Source organism: Phyllostomus discolor, chromosome 6 (genome assembly GCF_004126475.2).
Source record: "Phyllostomus discolor isolate MPI-MPIP mPhyDis1 chromosome 6, mPhyDis1.pri.v3, whole genome shotgun sequence".
Taxonomy (NCBI): Eukaryota; Metazoa; Chordata; class Mammalia; order Chiroptera; family Phyllostomidae; genus Phyllostomus; species Phyllostomus discolor.
The window spans coordinates 159,430,018-159,449,765 of NC_040908.2; the positions used below are offsets into that span (position 1 = coordinate 159,430,018).

Sequence of the window (19,748 nt, forward strand, 5' to 3'; positions counted from 1 at the left end):
CCACTCCCTTCTAATTCTGCTTCTCTCCCTTTTCCCGTTCTCCATTTCCTCTTTCTCTACTTGTGCTCCTGTCTTTTGATTGATAAAGATACTTTATATCTATACCCACCCCACATACAATCTTCAGGACTAAAGAACTCCTGTGTTCCTGATTATCATAAAAACTGAACTATTTTTAGGCAGGCATTAGTGTGGTTATTTTAAGGTTTATTTATTTTCCAAGAGAGGGGAAGGGAGAGAGAAAGAGAGGGAGAAAACCATTGGTATGCCAGAGATACATCAATCAGTTGCCTCTCACGTGTCCCCAACTGGGAACCTGACCCACAACCCAGGCATGTGCCCTGCCTGAGAATTGAACCAGCAACCCTTTGGTTCCCATGCAGGCCCTCAATTTACTGAGCCACACCAGCCAGGGCAAGACAATTATTTTAAAGAGAAAAAAGGACCTGGTTCTTTTTAAAATGACATTTTTAAAAAATAACTTTCATCTGACCAATTCCCTCCTAGAGAATACTTAGAAATTAAGTGGGGCTACTTTGATGCTTTCTCCCCTTTCAGACCCCAAAGAATTGGGATTTCAGGTGGGGCATAGGAATTTTCTTCTCCTTCTGTTTTTGGAGGGGTGTAGGGGACTACATGCATAATTGCATTTTGGCCATTGTCTAGCCTTTAAATCCGCCAGCTGTTAGTACCCCATTAAAATTATGTTGGACAGAGTTATTGGTAGTTGAAAGTGATGAAAATTCTCTCCTTGTGGTGTCCCACTTCTGGTTTCTACTATGAAATCCGAAGGAAGAGATCCCTGGTTCAGAAAGGGGTACACACGGAAGAGATACTTGTCCTAGTGATCTGACATAAGTCAGTAAGTTCAAGGTGGACAAAATATTTTTGTAACAAATTGATGGCAGTGGACCTTAAAGACCAGAGTGATCCTGTGAAGTTTGGGCTACCCAGCCTCCAAACCTCCCTGCAGGGTTCTCTGTTCTCTGTGGCTGGTATTCTGGCTACACATTGACTTAGAAAAACCAAATGCTTCTAGAACACTTTTGTGCTTGAGGTAGAATTACTGCTGTTGCTTGCAAATAAAGAAAAAACTCATATTACTAATATTAACTGAAATATACAGGTGTATTTTTTTTATCTAGAGGTCATCTATATTCACTAAGAACACCCTATTCAGAGCTACTTTTTGAATTTGAATTCAGATAATTCCTGAGTTCTCTTGTTAGTCATTTATGAGATGCTGCCCTACTTTTTGGAAAAGTTCATAACTCTGAATTTCAGTTTTATTATCAATTCATTGATTCAACAAACAGTCATATACTCCAAACTTTGATCTAGGTGCTTTATAAATGTTAACTTCTTTAACCTTCAAACCAGCACCATTGTGTCCCATCTTTCATAAATATAAATACTAACACACTTCTCAAGTTCAGCACAGAAGAGATAATCTTATGGACAGTAGAGTATACAGATGGAAACATGGGCTATGGAGTCAGTTTCACAGTCTGGCTTCAGCACTTTTGATCCCAGTAATCCAGGTAATGATTCTGAGCTCCAGTTTCCTCTACTGCTAAATGGCTTTAATAAATTGGAAGGGCTATTGAGGATTACAAAAATAAAGTAGGCGATTTGCAGAACACTATGCCTAATATATGGTCAGCCCAAAATAAATGGTAGCTATCAGTCCTGTTAAATGGAGGGTCTTAGAGAATACCACTTAACATATTTTGATCCCCTATCATCTATCTTCATTACTCAGTCACTTTTATAGTTAACAGTACCCTAAATAGTTAATATCTGCACTTTTCTGGTAATTGGCATTCTTCTTTCCATCTAGTCATTTAAAACCATAAATCTAATTCTGGTAATGCATATGCTTTCCTAAATAACTAAAGATTCAAGATCTTCAGTATATGCAGAATAAAGTAACCTACTTACCTGTGGAGAAAGAACCACCTTTACAAAGAATATAAGTGGCTCTTTGGAATAAGGCAAGCAGAATTTATATTATTTATAGGTTAACTCCATTTCCCTAAGCAATTGCACAAATAGATGAAGGTGAAGCAATTACTTTGTTAGATCACTGTTTTCACTGAATGAGTTCTCTGGAGAAATAACTGGCACAACGCAGGTTTAACCTGGGAACTATCCATGGTCTACTCAGTGTTTTCTCCTTTGTGTTCAATCTCAGTATTGAGGAGTCCATGCCGTAGTAACATTGACATTTGCCATGGACTGCATTCTGTTTGCCATGTTAATTTCAGCTGAATCCAATTTTCTGGTACAATTTCTTCACATCATTGTCACAACTCAGTGTCACAATTTTATTACTATCTCACCTTATGTTATAGACTGAATTCTGTCCCTCCAAAACTCATGTGGAAGTTCTGACTTGCAGTACTTTAGAATATGACTAGATTTGGAAATGGAATCTTGGAATAGGAAATTAAAGTGAAATGAGGTTATGTGAGTGGATTCTAATCCAAGATGACTGGCATCCTTTTAGGAAGAGGAGATTAGGACACAGACACATACAAAAGGAAGACCATGTAAGGACACAGGGAGACAGCCCCCCACTAGTCTCACAGACTTTTCAGAATGCAAACAACCCTAGTGACATTTTGAACTTTTAGCTTCAAGAAATGTGAGGATAATGCTCTCCAGTTCCATCTATGCTGTTGGGAAGGATAGGAGCTCCTTTCTTTCTGCTGTGTAGTATTCCATTGTGTAAATGTACCACAGTTGTTTTGATCCACTCATTTACTGATGGGCACTTACATTGCTTCCAGTTCTTGGCTATTGTGAATTGAGCTGCTATGAATATTGGGGTTCAAAGGTCTAATCAACAAAACAAAAAAGCAAGCAAAATATAAGCAGAAACACTGAAATAAGGAACAAACTGACCCGAGGGGGCTGGGTAACTGGGGATAGAAGAGGAAGGGTCATCAAGAAATATGTATACAGGACCCGTGGACAAAGCCAAAGGAGGGGACAGGATTAAGGGTGGGAGGTAGGGGTAGGTGAGGCAGGGGAAAGTGGTGGTAGGAAAATGGACACAACTATACTTGAACAACAATAAAATAATTTAAAAAAAAGAAATGTGAGGAAATATATTTTAATTGTTTAACTCACCTACTTTTTGGTATTTTGTTTTGGCAGCCCTATCAAACTAATATATTCTGTGTATTGCAGATAAAAAGAGAATGTTTTGATGTTAGATGGAAATGTTGCTTCTTGAAAAGTACTATTGTTTTTAGCACTTTTGAGTAAACTTTAAATTTAAGTTTAATATGCACATAGAAAATGTGCACAAAATTGATTCTGGATACACTTTTCATACCCTTTCTCAGTTACTGTCCTTCAAGTTAACTCTACCCTCACTTCTTTTTTATAGCCAAACCAAGATTTTTTTCCTGATTTTTTAATAGTTAAACTTCATTGTACATTTTTTCCACTACCATTTACTCCCCTCTCCCCAACAATCACCACACTGTTGTCCATGTCCATGAGTCCTTTCTCGTTTTTGTTCAGTCCCTCCACACCCTAACCCCACACTCCCACTGTCATCTGTTACCCTCGCTTTTAACACTGTTGATTAATTGTGTCTGGTTTTGAGTTTTACACAATTGAAATCACACAGTGTGTATTTTTATGTCCACTATTTGACATAAAGTATGCTGATGGCCAAACATCACATTGGTAATTGTTTTAGTTTGTTTGGGCTGTGATAACAAAAACTAACATAGGCAAGGTGGTGTATAAACAACGAATATTTATTTCCACAGTTCTGGGAGCTGGAAGTCCCAGATCAGGTTGCCAGCACGCTCAAGGGTCCTTTTCCTGGTTCACAGATGGCCATCCCTGTGCTGTGTCCTCAGGTGGAGGAAGGGTCATGGGAATCTCTCGAGTCTCTTTCATGAGAGCACTAATCCCATTCATGAGGTCTCAGCCCTGGTGACCTAATTACCTCACAAAGGCCCTGCATCCAAATGCCATCCCACTGGAAATTAGGTTTCAGCAAGAATTTTATAAGGACACAAACATACAGTCTGCAGCACTGATTTTCATTGGCAATGTTGAACATAATGAGTATAGCAATTATTCTTTTACTCTCTTATCTGTGTATTGTCTGTTGTATGACTGTACCAAAATTTATATAACCTTCTTACTTTTGAGCTATACTTAGGGTGCTTCCAGATTTTGGTATCACAAAGACATTCTTGTGCCTTGTTCTATGAACACATTTATGCATTTCTGCCTGTTAGAATTCTGAGCAGAACTGCTGGTTTACTGGATATGCATATGTTGAGCCTAAGCTGATACTGCCAAATAGTTTTACAAACTGCTTATATCAGTTTACACTAGCACCAGTATTATATCTGTGGTGCAGTTGTTCCACTGTCTCACCAATACTGAATACTTATGAAGTTTTAATTTTTAAAAAATCTTTGCTATTCTGGTATGTGTTTTTAGGGACAGATATCTTATCATTGTAATTTGTGTTTCCTTAATGACCACTGAAGTTGAACACATTGAAATATGTTATGGTTCTTTGAATATACTTCTGTTCAGAACCTGTTCATAATTTGCTGTGCTCTTTCATGCATTTTATTAACTGGTTGAGTAATATTTTAAGATACTATAATAATTTAGAGTTAGGTTGCTTTAGGATTGTAGCTTCACCACTTACTACCTGTATAATCAGAGAGAGGTCATTTAATGATGCTTTGCTTCATGTTTTCCCAAGTAGAAAACTGGGACCATTAATATCACATGTCTCAGTTGTTTGGATGACCACTGACATAATACCTGTAATATCTGTTTTATAAAAAAGGTAAAGCTTTGAGTATTGGTTGGTAATTGTCAACACTGTATGAGTATTATCTATTAAACTTCTTTCTCATGTGTTATTGCAAAATACATTCTATGTTTAGTTTTTCACTACTGACATTTGGTATTTTAATGCCCACACTAAGTTTAATAAATTGATGTTAGGGAGTGCTTTTACTGTCCTTCTAAAAGTAAAAACAATAAAAAAAACATTAGTATAACTTCTTCCTTCTTTACAACTTGTTTTCCAGTAAATTTATTATATCTTTTGAATCTTCAATTATGTATTATTATTGCTTTATATAGTCAGAACTTCCACATATTTAGACTTGGAAGTTTGTTTTCCTCCTACCATTAAATATATTCTAATAAGAAGTTAAGAGTATCCACCTATGTTTTTTTTTCTCATTTTCCTTGAAATGGTTATGAACAAGACCTTCATCTGAGGAAGTTCCTTGCAGTCTCAGTGGTTGATATTCCCTCCCTCTTGCATGGATTTTTGTTTGCTGGTCAAAGCCCATGAAACTTCTTCCTATCTAGGAGTACTTTCAATTCATTTCTTGCCTTGAGACCTGATAACTCACTCATGAAACTAGCATCAATCTAAAATCCAAATTGACATGAAAACTAACCTATGGTCTTGAATTATCAAATAAGATGATTTCTAACTTCTCCAAGAGAAAAGGCTAGATAGACTAGATTGATTTGCTGCTGCTGTTGTTGACTGGTACTTCTGCAGAGGTTACAGCCTTTCAACGATCCTTAATTCATGAGAGGCCTGTGTTCTAACTCCTTGCTTCATGCTCACCTCATCATTAGCTTTCCATATTCCACAAATATTATTCTTCTTAAAGCTCTAAGTAACTGTAGCAGAGCTGTTGGCCTCAACACTCATAGAACACACACAAACAAGACTGGAATATGTTGTGTTAATTTGGCTATTTGTGCTAACATAACATTTCAGCAACCATTCCTTTATATTTAAAGTACAGAAAAGGATATTAGACCACTGGGCTCCCAGTGAAGTCAGTATCACCTGTTCTTAATATTTTGTGGGATGCAGTGGGGACAAGGTAAAAGACTATTCAATTTACAAAGTGCTATGAAAATATGAGGTGATATTATTATTTGAACTATTCACACTTTATAAGTTGACACAGTAGTTTTAGGCACACATTCAATGTATTACCAATTAACCTTGTGTATCCTCACACAGAACTTTAGGTAATACTAAATTTCAAAACAAACTAGTCATTAAAAAAAAAAAACAGACAAAAAGGGCAGGGATGAACTACAACAAGGTGGATGCTTCACTGTGGATGAAGTCTCTAAAGAAGGGGTTGGCACAAGCCAAGACTAGAGCTGAGCTGACAGATAAGCACACAGAGATGAGGTTGAATTGCAGCCTAGGTGAGTGAAAGTGGAGTGCTGGTTTTCACTGGCAAGGGAAGCAAGCTTATTGAGTAAAGTTTGGCAGAAAGAATATTTTTGAACAGCTTTATCATAAGCTGTATGTTGAAGTAAATAATTCTCATTAAAAGATCATCTAAAACTACATAATTAACTGTTATCAAAAAGAAAATACTGTTCTGATTTTAATGCATTTACTCCCTAAGAAACCAATTGTGGTTTTCACTGACACTGATTCCTCAAAGTGCAGTTTCTTAGTTTGGGTGTGTACAGGCAAAGCTTGGGAAATTCAAAATGCCCATCAATGAAAAAGGTACTCAGATTCCTCTTACTCAAACTTTCTCGATGGACATTCCATTCATCCCTTCAAGAAAAATGATAGAAACTTGGGCAAATCATTGTTGGATGAAGCCCTAAGACAAAAAAAAAAACTCATGGAATGTATAAAATAAAAACAACTGAAATCAGCATTATTTATTTAGGAAGCAACTTCCTTATGAACAGTTCTTTGATTAAAGCCTCCTTCACATCTTTATTCCTAAGACTGTAGATCATGGGGTTCAACATGGGGATTACCGTAGTATAAAACACAGCCACCATTTTCCCCTGCTCCACGGACTCTTCTGAGGGGGGTCTGAGATACATGAAGAAAAGAGCTGTGTAGAATATGCTGACAGCTGTCAGGTGGGAGCCACAGGTAGAGAAAGCTTTGCGCCTGCCTTCTGAAGAGGGGATCTTTAACGTGGCAGGAAGTATGTAGATATAAGAAATGAGGATGACAAGGAGAGAATAGGTGAAGTTGAAACCAGCCACAACGAACATCGACAGCTCTTTGTTGGTGGTGTCAGAGCAAGCCAGCTTAATCAGGGGTGGGTCTGCACAGTAGAAGTGATTGATTTCATTGGAGCCACAGAAGACGAGGCCATAGGTCCACATGGTCTCCATCAGCCCAGTCAGCGCTCCATACACATAAGGCACCGTGATGAGGGATGTGCACACCCTCTTGGACATTTTGATGCCATAAAGCAGAGGGTTGCAGATGGCCATGTACCTGTCAAAGGCCATCACAGCCAGGATATAGATCTCCACATGGACCAAGGCTATAAATAGGTAACACTGCACCAGACAAGCGGGATAGGAAATGGTTTTCTTCTGTGACAAGAAAATCTCCAGCATCTTCGGAGTCACATTGGAGGAGAAGCACAGGTCCACAAAGGACAAGTGGCTCAGGAAAAAGTACATGGGCGTGTGGAGCCGGGCATTGGCCTGGATGAGGACAATCATGCCCAGGTTCCCTGCCACGGTGGCCACATAAATGGTCAGAAACAGCAGGAAGAGGACAATCTGCAGTTCCCAGCGGTCAGTCAGTCCTAGGAGAATGAACTCAGTCACAGAGGTGAAGTTTCTTCTCATTGTTTTCTTCAATGGGAAGTAAGAACTTTGGATTAGTTCAGAATTTTTTTTATGGAAAAGAATTTCATATTTTCTTAGGGGTGTCCTTTTCTTTGCTTTTTTCCTTTCTTTTCTATGATTATTTTTCCCCAGGAGACACTAGAAATAGTTTAATTAAAACAGAATCTAGTCAAATGTCACCAAACCCATGCAAAGTAGCTCTGGATCTCAGTCAACAGGCAGCTTCAATTTTTATTTTTATTTTTGCTAATTGATCTCTTTTTTCTCTGTGTTTATGTATCTTTGTGGTGTCTGTCACTACATTCCTACCTGCATCCTTTCTTACTTTGTCTATTTTCAGCTTTTTACTTCAGCCTACATTAAATTTTTATTCTAGATTTTGCCACTCAGTGGCCATAAACACACAAATACCACTAATCCAAATAAATTTACCAGACAATGTAATAAAAAACTTAATTAGAAATTGAAAACCTTGTACCAGAAGTCCTTTTCCTGCTACTGATTCTTTCAGGTCTTACCAGACAAAATCTCTTAGGTTTTCTGTCACAGAACACTAAGTGACACTTTTACTTGATTCTTTGTAGAAAATGAAAAGTCTGTACTTCCTATTTTAGACTGACTCGATGATATTTGGGGGAAGACACTGAAAAAAAGAGAAACCTTTAAAAAGAATGAGTAATTATAAATCTGTTACCATGAATAGGAATCAATAGAAAGTACAGGGAAACTTTCAGAAATTCTTCTAACATTTTCCCAATAATTCAATAAACCTTGGAGAAGCTAATTGTTCAGCCCATCAGGCCTGAATTAGACCTTGGCAATGACTTAGTCAAGCATATTCATCTATACTTGTGAAAACATTAAAGAGCACAGTGCTCGTACCAGCCACTGGGAAGTTAGGGGCCTGGGCCAGAGCCACCCCCATGCCTACACAAGTGTTTGCTTCTTTGATCCAGAGCTAGTGTCTTTAAGACAACACTTTAAAAAAAGGGAAAATCGTAGTAAACAAAACAAAATAACCAAAAATGGCCTTTTTTTTTTTGCTAACCTTCAAACTAGATTTACTACAACAAAAGACTAAGTTCTAGACAAGAGAAGTTGAAGAAAGAGTGTGATTTTGTACAACAGGCACAGTGTTTTTCATGCCTTTACACCAGAGGCTTGGCCTCCCCTTCCCCTGTTCTGCTTCCTACAGCTATGATATGGGGACAGTGCTGAGCTACCCTGGATCCATGGAGGAGATGGCAGAAAAGGGAGTTAATAACTTGAAACTCCTAAAATTGTGGCAGCACTGAAATGTCACATCCCCTCAGAGTTGCATATAGATGGTAATTGAACTCTAAATTGTTTAACTAGTATTTTATTTACTGTTGCATGAATTAAAATTATTATTCAAGTAATAACAAATTTCTAGGATCAGTACTCAAGATACTATAAGGCTGATTGCTACATAAGATATAATTATATGAGGTGATAATTGTTCTTTTGAATTTAATTAATCCCTCATAGGTTATGCCCAAGGACCATGCTGTGACTTAAAAATTGTTATGATAACACCTAGAAAATCCCGACATCCACCTTTTGAGACATTTTAAAATTGTCTTAAACTTCTTATTCACTTTTTCCATGCCATTTAGAAGTCCAAAATCACAAATACACACACACACTCATTTCAATTCTATGGAATGTAGCTGGAAGATAATATTTGTTGCAAAAGAATAAAATAATTACATTTAAATGTTGAGCATATGTATTTTTTAAATTCCCCTCCTGTGTCTTAATCACAGAGGATTTTTAAAATTTTTTAAAGATTTCGTTTATGTGTTTTTAGAGCGGGGAAGGGAAGGAAAAAGAAAGGGAGCAAAACATCAATCTGAGGTTACCTCTCCCATGCCCCCTGCTGGGGACCTGGCCTGCAACCCAGGCCTGTCCCCTAGCCTGGGATTCCCTTTGGTTCACATTCCAGTGAGCCACTGAGCCAGCCAATCCACTGAGCCACACCAGCCAGGGCCACAGAGGACTTTTTCCATGGGCTGCTTTATAGTACTTAATCCCCAGCTTCATAACATCTTTGGTTTTTCTTATTTCTCCCCCATCCTTTTTCTTATCTCTACTCTTCTTTCTGAAATGACTTCAAGAACTCCCTATTCTTCTCTCTACATATCATTCTGAGCATCTGACCCTTTCTTCACCGTGTGTGCATATATTTTCATGTGGGTACTGGGGTGTCCCACTATCTTCTCCTCTCCTACCAGAGAACACTGAAATATATATCGTACCTGCATATGTGTTCACCCCCTAGTCTTACATCCTACCTTCCTTAATGATGCTCTACCAAGGCATATTTGTGCTTTCCAAAATTAAAAATATTATTTTGCATTAAAATGCTTCCAGTAAACTGAATACTGGAATTTTTCTCACAATATCAACCATGGGTTTTGGAACTAAGCTGATTTGACTTGAAAAATTATGACCGTGCTGCCTATTAGCTCTACAATTGGAGAAAATGTAACCTTTATGAGCCTCTGTGCTCTCATTTGGAAAACGTTGTACCAACAGTTTCCTCCAAGGATGTTAAAAGTTGTAATCATGTAACTATCTGTAACCATGTGTGAAGCACATAAGGCCATCACAAGAAATGTTTTGTTTCTACTACTCCTTTGTTTAATATTTAGAAGAAATAAAAATTCTTGAATCATGAGCATTAATACTTCTCTTATAATCAACCCTAATTATTGCTATTCAGTTCTTTATTCTATCCATACACTTGTTCTTATTAAATAAGAAATTAATTCCAAGTATAAATAATACCACCATTGCTAGTCCTTCACACGAAATAGACAGTCCTACCTGTAAGGTGGTGGGAAAAATCTGTGAGCCTTCAAAAATAATAAGTGAGGAAAATCGGTACTTGTATTTATTTATGAGATGGTTTCCTTTCCCCTATGGCATCTTGAAAACAACAAGATTAAGCAATCAATTCTGCCAATTAAAAGTTCCCTGAAGATAGCTCAGGGAATCCTCACATGGAAGTTAAGAATGGCTTAAGCATCTCCTTTGTGTTTTCTTCCTCTGCACTCTCGGTAGTGGCTTTGCCTACTGCTTGAATGAAGCCGTGCATTTCTGGACACCACTCTTTTCTGCTGCCTTCATTATCCAGCTGGAAGGGCTTCATTTTAAAGAAAGTTACTCATTCATGTTACTTGGCCATCAATGCAGCAATAACATATTCTGCCACATAGTGTCCTTGCAGTGATCATTGATTCATTTGGGAAACAAAGCGGTATATGTAGCTCCCTTTTTCTTTTGCTAGTTTTGTTTGTTTTGTTTTGTTTTGTTTTGTTTTGTTTTGTTTTGTTTTGTTTTTAGAAAAGTCCAAGGGCAAATGAAAGCAACTGGAGAAAGCTAAAGTATGCACATGATTTATTATGCTTTCCTAGGCCATGATGTATTTTGTGTAAATATAATTGTTGAATTTTTAGTGGTTAAGTGTTCTTATCATATTTAATTAATAAAGTAGACATACTAACTGTATTCACAAAACAACTTTTAAAAATACTTCAGCTGTTTCTCATAAGGGTTATGGTAAAATAATTGAGAATGTTTCTCCATTAATAAACATTATTCTTGATAGGCCGTGCGTATATGTTTAATCTTATTAAAAACCTACAGTATCTTGCCTTTGATAAACCTCCATAACTTTGTGTTGAGCAGAGTTAAAGTAACATATGATCACAAACATATTGAGATATTTTTATCAGCTGAGGTGTAAGGTAAGAGGAAACTTGTTATCAGAACAGTCTTACCCAGGTAATTCAGGCTGCCTTCAGCAAATCTTGTAGGAAAAATCCACTTTTTTATACTATAACTTCCAACCCAAGACCATCATAATAAATAGTGATTATAAATATTATTTCAATTCTTGAATCAATGGCTACTTTTACATACATTCTGATTTCCCAAGCTTATTCATCAAACATCACATCATTTTAAAAGTGCTCTGTACAACTCAGAAAAATTAATTTGACAATTAAATTGTGGAAGATCTCTTTGTGGAATGTGAGACAGATAAAAACTGAGGAACCAGGGCTTCAGAACCAAAGATTTTAAGTAATTCAGTTACCTAGTGATTGTTCCTGACTATTCATTGTACATTCTTTGAAAATTTACTCTGTAAGAGTTTATTCAATTGTTGAAATAAGTAATCACCTTCTTTGAAGAAAAACAAAAAGCAATGTTTTACTTATTCAGTAATAAAAACAAAATACAAGCCTTACAAATTATTTACATAGTGATTCTTTATGTTTATTGATAAAAATAAGTAGTAACTCAATTCTGGATTTTATCATATTTTCAAATATTACATTCTTTTTCTTTCTATTTGTTTGGCAGTTCAAAAGAAGTGTCACAAATACATAGAAGAGATATTATTTTAATGTTTGCATTGATTCTTTTGAGGAAGTACCACTACCTAGCCATACTTATTGGAGATTTTGAAAGCAAAGAGGTTTTTCTGGATTTACAAAGATTGAAAAATTTTTGGTAAATTTCAAACTTGACATTCCTGTGTAACCCTAAAAATATTCTAGAGTTTCAATAAGATGTGTGGTTAAAAACTTAATTTTATTTGGTCTGAGTAACTACAAAGTATGATGATGTTCCATATTGCCAGCACCGGAGAAAACAAGTGATGTTCAATTTATATAAAGCCACATGTATAGACTATGGGTGGCCATGGGAATGTAGAACAGCTTATACCCAATGTTGTAACTACATGAAAAACAGATGATCATGTGCATGTAATTGTCAGAGATAACACCAGGAACAAAATATTGAGTTAACAGGAATGTAATCATGTTATACTGGTCAAATGAATCGATCAAGGAAATGACACTATTAAATAAAAGGTTAAGGGGAATGTGTATATTTGGCAGATTGATGAGGAGACAGTATGAGGATGTGATCTGCGGAGTTAGGCTCAAGGTTTGCACAACAAAGAAAATATAGATAACTAGGAACAAGGCAAAGTAGACAAGTTACAACAATGGACAACTAGTCAACCTCAGGAAGATAAATTTTGACTTATTTTGAACATCTCCAAATAAATTCTTCTGTTTAAGGAAATCAAAACAGACTTATTATACATGAATGAATCATACATATTTATAATTCTATCACTGTGTTTCATGTTTTCTAGTTCCCATCAGCTTATAAAACTTATCATCTCCAGTGTGTTAAAGTTTTCTGTCTATGTATTTACCAATCTACTCATCTACCTGCCAATCTATCTCTTTTTTTTTTTAGTGGTACACACTATGTACCAGGCTAAGCAATGGAGAAATGCAAGGTATATCTGGAAAAAGTCCATCTATTATTAAAATAATGAGAACTGTTTTCACAACGTTGATCTAACCTGGCAGCCAAGAAGAGTGGACGGGAATGCACATGCCTAAGTGATGACAACATCATCACTTATCTGTCGGAGCAGTAGATGCTGTTGAGTGAGCACATGTACTGTGTGACCATCACATTCAATGTGACTAAATGAGTAGAACAATGAATCCGCATTAAATTTTGCATTAAGCTTGATCATTCCTCCATGGAAACTATTTGGGTGATTCAGAAAGCCCCAGCTATGGGCAACTGGTGATTGGCAGTTTCATCACCACAATGTGCCTGCTCATGCATGTCACATGCAGTCTTTTAGGCAAAATATCAAATCACCCAGGTAACTGAGCACCCCTATAGCTCAGATTTGGTGCCCTTTGACTTCTGGGTTTTCTAAAACTAAAATCACTTTTGAAAGGGAAGAGATTAATGAGATTCAGGAAAATATGACAGGGCAGCTCATGGCAACTGGGAGAATTGTGTAAAGTCCCAAGGTGCCTACTTTGAAGGGGACTGAGGCATCATTGTCCTATGTACAATGCTTCTTGTATCTTGTATCTTCTTCAGTAAATGTCTCTACTTTTCATATTACATGGTTGTATACCTTCTGAACAGCCCTCATGCTTGCTTTCAAACATTTTATGTGACATTGTGATATTTACTATTATTACGGGCAACACAGGCATTAATTAAATAAACACACCTGTAAGGATATTATATCCAAAGAGTACTAAATGTAATAACAGAAAAATATAGAAACCTATGGAAGGAAACTAAGTCTAAAATAGGTGACATGATTTTCTAGTTAATAATAAAAATGAGTTAACTTTTATTGAATGAATAATAAGTATTGGGCATTGTGTTCGGTACTTTATGTGCGTTAATCCATTTCTGCTACACAGCCTTCCTATCAGAAAGTCTTATATGATGATCTTATATAGGAGAAACGGAGGCAGAAAGATGTTGAGTAATTGGTTCAGTAAATCAGATTCCAGAGTTCATTCACTTAACTATTAATTTAGCTGATAAGTGATGAAGTCATGACCTAACTACAAAGCTTACTTTATTGAACAAGCTGAATTAGTCCATAAATTGTAAAATAGGATATTTTCTCATACTGGACTATGTAATTCAGTGTGCATGCAGCTGACAAATGTATGATGAATATTTTTTAGAAGATAGAAATAATGGTTTTGTTCATTTCATGGTGTTTTTTCAACAAAATATAGTGAAAAAATGTATGTTATTGTAGGAAAACAAAAGAAAATTTGAAGCTAGACATATTGGGACTTGCCTTTTGATTGTAGGTTAATAATTACTCTGTGAGTCTCTGTTTGCTCATCTTTAAAAAGGGGACTATGACAGTAAAAGCAGCATTGGTTGTCACAATATGTGAAACAACAAATAGGCAGGACCTGAATCTTGGTAATAAGCATTATTATTATTTCTTTCCATCTCTCATGTATGTATGAGTGAGAGCCTAAACATTCTTCAGATATGCACTGTTCCCAGGGAAATATATGTGAATAAAAATGTTGTACTTATTGCATTGCTACTTCCTGCAACATTTATTTTTCTAAATACACAAGGATTGGTTTTCCTCACAAAACCACCAATTAGAGTCATAAACCTTTAGATAAGTGAGGAGAAAAATATAAAATATCATAACAAGTATTTCTTAGAGAAGTACAGTAAATATCCTCTATTTTCTCCATCACATTGCTTAATTTTTTATTTTATTTTTATTTTTAATAGTGTATTTTATTGATTGTCATTACAGTTGTCCCATTTCCTCCCTTTATTCCCCTCTGCCCTGCATACCCCCTCCCACCCACATCCCCCCCACTTTAGTTCATGTCCATGGGTCATACATATAAGTTCTTTGGTTTCTACATTCCCTATGCTATTCTTAATCTCCTCCTGTCTATTTTCTACCTACCATTAATGCTAGTTATTGTCTACCTTTTTCCCCTTTCTCCCCTTCCCATGCCCTGCTGATAACCCTCCATGTGATCTCCATTTCTATGGTTCTGTTCCTATTCTAGTTGTTTGCTTAGTTTGTTTTTGTTTTAGGTGTGGTTGTTAATAACTGTGAGTTTGTTGTCATTTTACTGTTCATATTTTTTGTCTTCTTTTTCTTAGATAAGTCCCTTTAACATTTCATATAATAAGGGCTTGTTGATGATGCTCAATTTTTTAAATAAATAGAGACTCCAGCAGAATTAACTTTAAAAAGAGGAGAACAATAATTTAAGATCCTTCATGACAGATTGTCATTAATAAGAGAATTCCTTCAGTTTTAGGTAAAAATTCTGGATCTACTGGAATAGTTCACTAACACAAAAAATGTTTAATTAGCACATACTATTCTATGTCCAGCACAGTGCAGCATGAAATAAAAGACAAACTGTCTTAACAGGCTGATAGTGTTGTCCCAGCCAGCCAGTCAGTTCTTGAAAGCACGTGGGATCATTCCTCCTTTATATTTAACACGTGTGTACATGGGCATCACTGCAGGCTTCACATTCCTAGTGTCAACCATACACGTCAGTGACATTATGGATTACCTGTGTTTCTAAACACTTTTGTTGCCCTATAACTCATGTTTTTCCTCAGAGTCACTGGTTGATCCATTCAGAAACTTTTTTCTCATACATTTGAAAATGGAGATAATTTTTTCACTTTCAAAATGAAAATCCATTTATTATTTTATGCTGTCATTATGATTGAAGCTTTATTTGGTGCCAAGCTAAGCTATAAGGATAAAGACATGGATACTGAGAACAGAATATTTGAACTAATAAAGGGGTTGGCTTTATATAACTAAACGTGTGTGTTTAAATAGTAATAGATCTAGGTATGTATTTAAGTAGAATCTAGCAGACTATTAATTGAATGTTAAAAGTTACAAAAATAATTATTTATATATGTGTTTTAACAGAATTTATAGACAATCTGACTTTCAATACATAGTTATTTAAATAACACCTAGTCATAGGAAAGCTTGAAATAATTATACATGATACTATACAATTAATGAATATTAAAATCTTACCCTGCAGGAAATATTCAGCAAAAATAGGCTGTAAGGTGAAAAAGAAACTTTGAAATACAACTAAAAAATTATCTCATTTGGGGGAGTGACTAATTACTGTTCTATGTAGGGCTTTTACTTCATCACTGAAAGTAACATTCACATGTGGTCTCAAAACAGTTGTAACACTTACTTTGCTCAGACCTGACTGGTCTGACATAACATTGAACTAGGAGCTATGGGTAAGTTGGAACAGGAGCACAAAGGATGAACAAGTTCTTGCCTTGCACAAAAATGAAACTAACTTCAATTTACTCAGAATAAATTGCTTCTTTCCTCTTTTGCGTCAGCTCTTCCATTTTCTTATACTATAGCACTTAACAAATTACATTGATTTTTCTCTTTAAAGCTTCATAAATTCAACAAAACCCTGTAAGCTGCATATTTTTGTAAGAGCCATTCTTTTCCTGCTTCAGGAGTTTAATCTGAAATGAGTAATTGTCGGGAGCTTGTTTCCTGTTATGACAGAAGAAAGATGTCTTATTGAAAGTAATTCTCAGAAGTGAAAAGAAACGAATGGGTGTCAGGCATGCACATGGGGATGTTATGGTAAGTCCTCTTTCTAAGAGGTGATCAGTCTCATTAGCTGTTGTGGACATATTTCTCTAAACCCCTAATTGGATCAAAGCCCCTACATCATTAATTCTACAGAATTATAAAAATAGTAAAACTTATCTCATGACAGTCAACATGTGCATTAACAATTTTGTGTATATGTGTATATAGATATAACTACAGCACACAACAGTTTGTAGATACATAGAAATTTTCTGGAAACAAAGGAAACTGTTAACGGTGGTAATTTTAAGAAATGAGAATGAAAGATGAAGATAGAGGGAAAAGGAAATATTTTACTCTTTTATTTTATAGTCTTGTAGAGACTGAATATTTCATTCTGAGAGTGTGTAATTTTTATAATCTAAAAGTAACATATAAAGTCATCAATGTAAAGATGTATAAAAGAAGAGAAAGTATGTCCCATAGATACCTTTATAACATCCACCCTTTTACGTTCACACACCATGTACTTATGTGTCTCCTATATAACCATAAAGTTTCTTTACCTATATCTTTTATAGTTTGTCATTAGATTAGAGCTTTTTATTGTTTATTGAAAATTGATTTTGCTTCCCTGGCCAGGTAGTTCAGTTGGTTAGACTATTGATCTGATACACCAAGTTTGCAGGTTCCATCTCTGGTCAGGGCACATACATAAATCAACTAATGAATGTATACATAAGTAGAACAACATATTAATCTCTTATTATCTCTCTTTCTCAAATCAATAAATAAAATTTAAAATACATAAATAAAATAAAATTGTCCTTACTATAAATGCAGTTAAAGTCAGATCCAGTTGTTATAAATATATTTTTATTTATTTTGTTAAAAAAGGGACACTGTGATTTTTCTTCAAAAGTACATTTCTTCTGATCAGTTTCCCCAAAGCTTGTTTCACATCCTTGTTCCTCAGACTGTAAATGATGGGGTTCAACATTGGGCTTACAAAAGTGTAGAAGACAGCAATGATTTTGGACTCTTCCACTGACTTGTCCGTGGGAGGTCTAACATACATGCAGAACAGTGTCCCATAAAACACAGTCACTGCCATTAGATGGGACCCACAGGTGGAAAAAGCTTTCTGCCTGCCTTCAGTAGAACGCATCTTCAGAATGGTGATGAGAATGAAGACATAGGAGATGAGGATTATGAGGAGGGAGTTGGAAAGGTTAAATCCTGCTACCACAAACATGGATGTCTCCTTAATGAATGTGTCAGAACAAGAGAGTCGGATGAGGGGTGGATCAGCACAATAGAAGTGATTAATGATATTGGAGCCACAGAAGGTCAAGCGGTATGTCCACATGGTTTCCATAAGGCCACTAAGGAACCCATAGATGTAGGGACCAGCAATCAGGCGAATACAGACACCATTTGACATCTTGCTGCTATAAAGCAAAGGGCTACAGATGGCCATGTACCTATCATAAGCCATCACGGCTAGCATGTAATATTCAGTAATCAGCATGGCAATGAAAAAATAACACTGGACTAAACAAGCAGCATAGGAAATGGTTTTCTTTTCTGATAAGAAGTTCACCAACATCTTAGGAGTCACATTAGTAGAATAGCACAAATCCAAGCAGGACAAACTGGCAAGAAAGAAGTACATGGGGGTGTGCAGGCGTGAATCTATCCTGATCAACACCAACATGCCAAGTTTCCCTCCAACAGTGATCAGGTAGATCACCAGGAATAGTGCGAAGAGGATGGGCTGAAGCTCTGGACGGTCTGTTAATCCTAAGAGAATAAACTCAGTCACCAAGGTGGAATTTTCTCTGAGCATTTTCTTAGGTGCCAGCGTTGCTCACTTAGATGAATTAAAATAAAGAAGTGATCGAGAAGTTTGTCATATGTTTCTTTCTCTCATTTTCCATTCACATTCCCTCTCACACATCCCTATTATTAGACAGAGTCTGACACTGTAGGAGCTGGGACTTTAAGAAAGTCATGGCCATTGTTACCTACATGTATAAAATTCAGATGATTCTGAAAGAAAATGGCTTTTGTGATACCAATCTGTTTTGGAAAGCAGGAATTAGGACCCAAAGTCTGTCTAAAATGTATTGAACTACCACCTGTCACTTGCAGTTTACCATAAAATCATGCACTTTATCATTGAACTCAATTATGGCTCTGGACAAAATGATGATGTGCTTGAAAAATGGTTTTTTAGTCATTAATGGGGTGTGCATATTTAAAAATTCAGCCTCTGAGAACTGCACTCCCCATTGTATTAGAGAGCTCAAAATTATAGAGGTTTGAAGCAAATGTTCTGGGACCTGTTTGACTGCATTGTTCAAAAAATATAGGAGATTGTGTTATCCTATATAAATAGATCAAAGATAAGAACTCCAAATTTGGAAATAAAGTCCTATATGAATAACTGATGAAGAAATTTTCATTCTGAAGAATTTATATGAATAAAAGCAAGAAACACATAAAGATAAGTATCCAAAACTTATGTCATAGTTTCTTTTGCTTATCCATTCTTTTATTTTTTTTTATTTAACAAAAAGCATTTAAGGGATTTATAACCAATACAGAATTTGGCAAATTTGACTTTAAGGCTTATAGTGGAACACAAATATGACTCTAAACTTTCTAATAATATATGCAAATAGTTCAACCTTCTTTATTACAGAACTATAATGTCTAAAAGTTATAAAACAAAAACTAATTAATAGAGAATTATTCTTAGCATTAGAGTTCAGATGATGTTAATTATAATGAAAGGATTATATATTCAGATAATATTGATTATAATTAAAGAATAAAATGAGAAATTATTGTGCCAGGCACCTAGGAAATATATTTTCATTACGGATTCTTAATGTTGTCATGTGTTATTTCACAAGTGATACACTAAAGAAGGTAATGAGTCAAAACTCAAATGCCTGTGGGAGCCACATTAAACCATAAAAATGAGTAGACAGACAGTCTGGGTGAGAGTGAACTGAACTAGAGAATGGTTCCCAGACTACGGCATCAGCAGCCACTCAGGCCAGTTGAATTTTTACTGTATGATCATGTTGTCCCACATCCCGAG

General features: G+C 35.9%; 2 protein-coding genes across 2 annotated transcripts; both read right to left on the reverse strand.

Annotated features, from left to right (window-relative positions):
• Window positions 1-6,717: 6,717 nt before the first annotated feature.
• LOC114500237 (olfactory receptor 5M8-like) lies at window positions 6,718-7,659 on the reverse strand. Its single transcript, XM_028516875.1, has one exon. The coding sequence runs from the start codon at window positions 7,654-7,656 to the stop codon at window positions 6,718-6,720; it is 939 nt and encodes a 312-aa protein (XP_028372676.1). The 5' UTR covers window positions 7,657-7,659.
• Window positions 7,660-17,411: 9,752 nt separating this feature from the next.
• LOC114499080 (olfactory receptor 1030) lies at window positions 17,412-18,504 on the reverse strand. Its single transcript, XM_028515035.2, has one exon. It carries the CDS (start codon window positions 18,483-18,485, stop codon window positions 17,517-17,519), a length of 969 nt encoding a protein of 322 aa, XP_028370836.1. The 5' UTR covers window positions 18,486-18,504; the 3' UTR covers window positions 17,412-17,516.
• Between the last annotated feature and the right edge of the window lie 1,244 nt (window positions 18,505-19,748).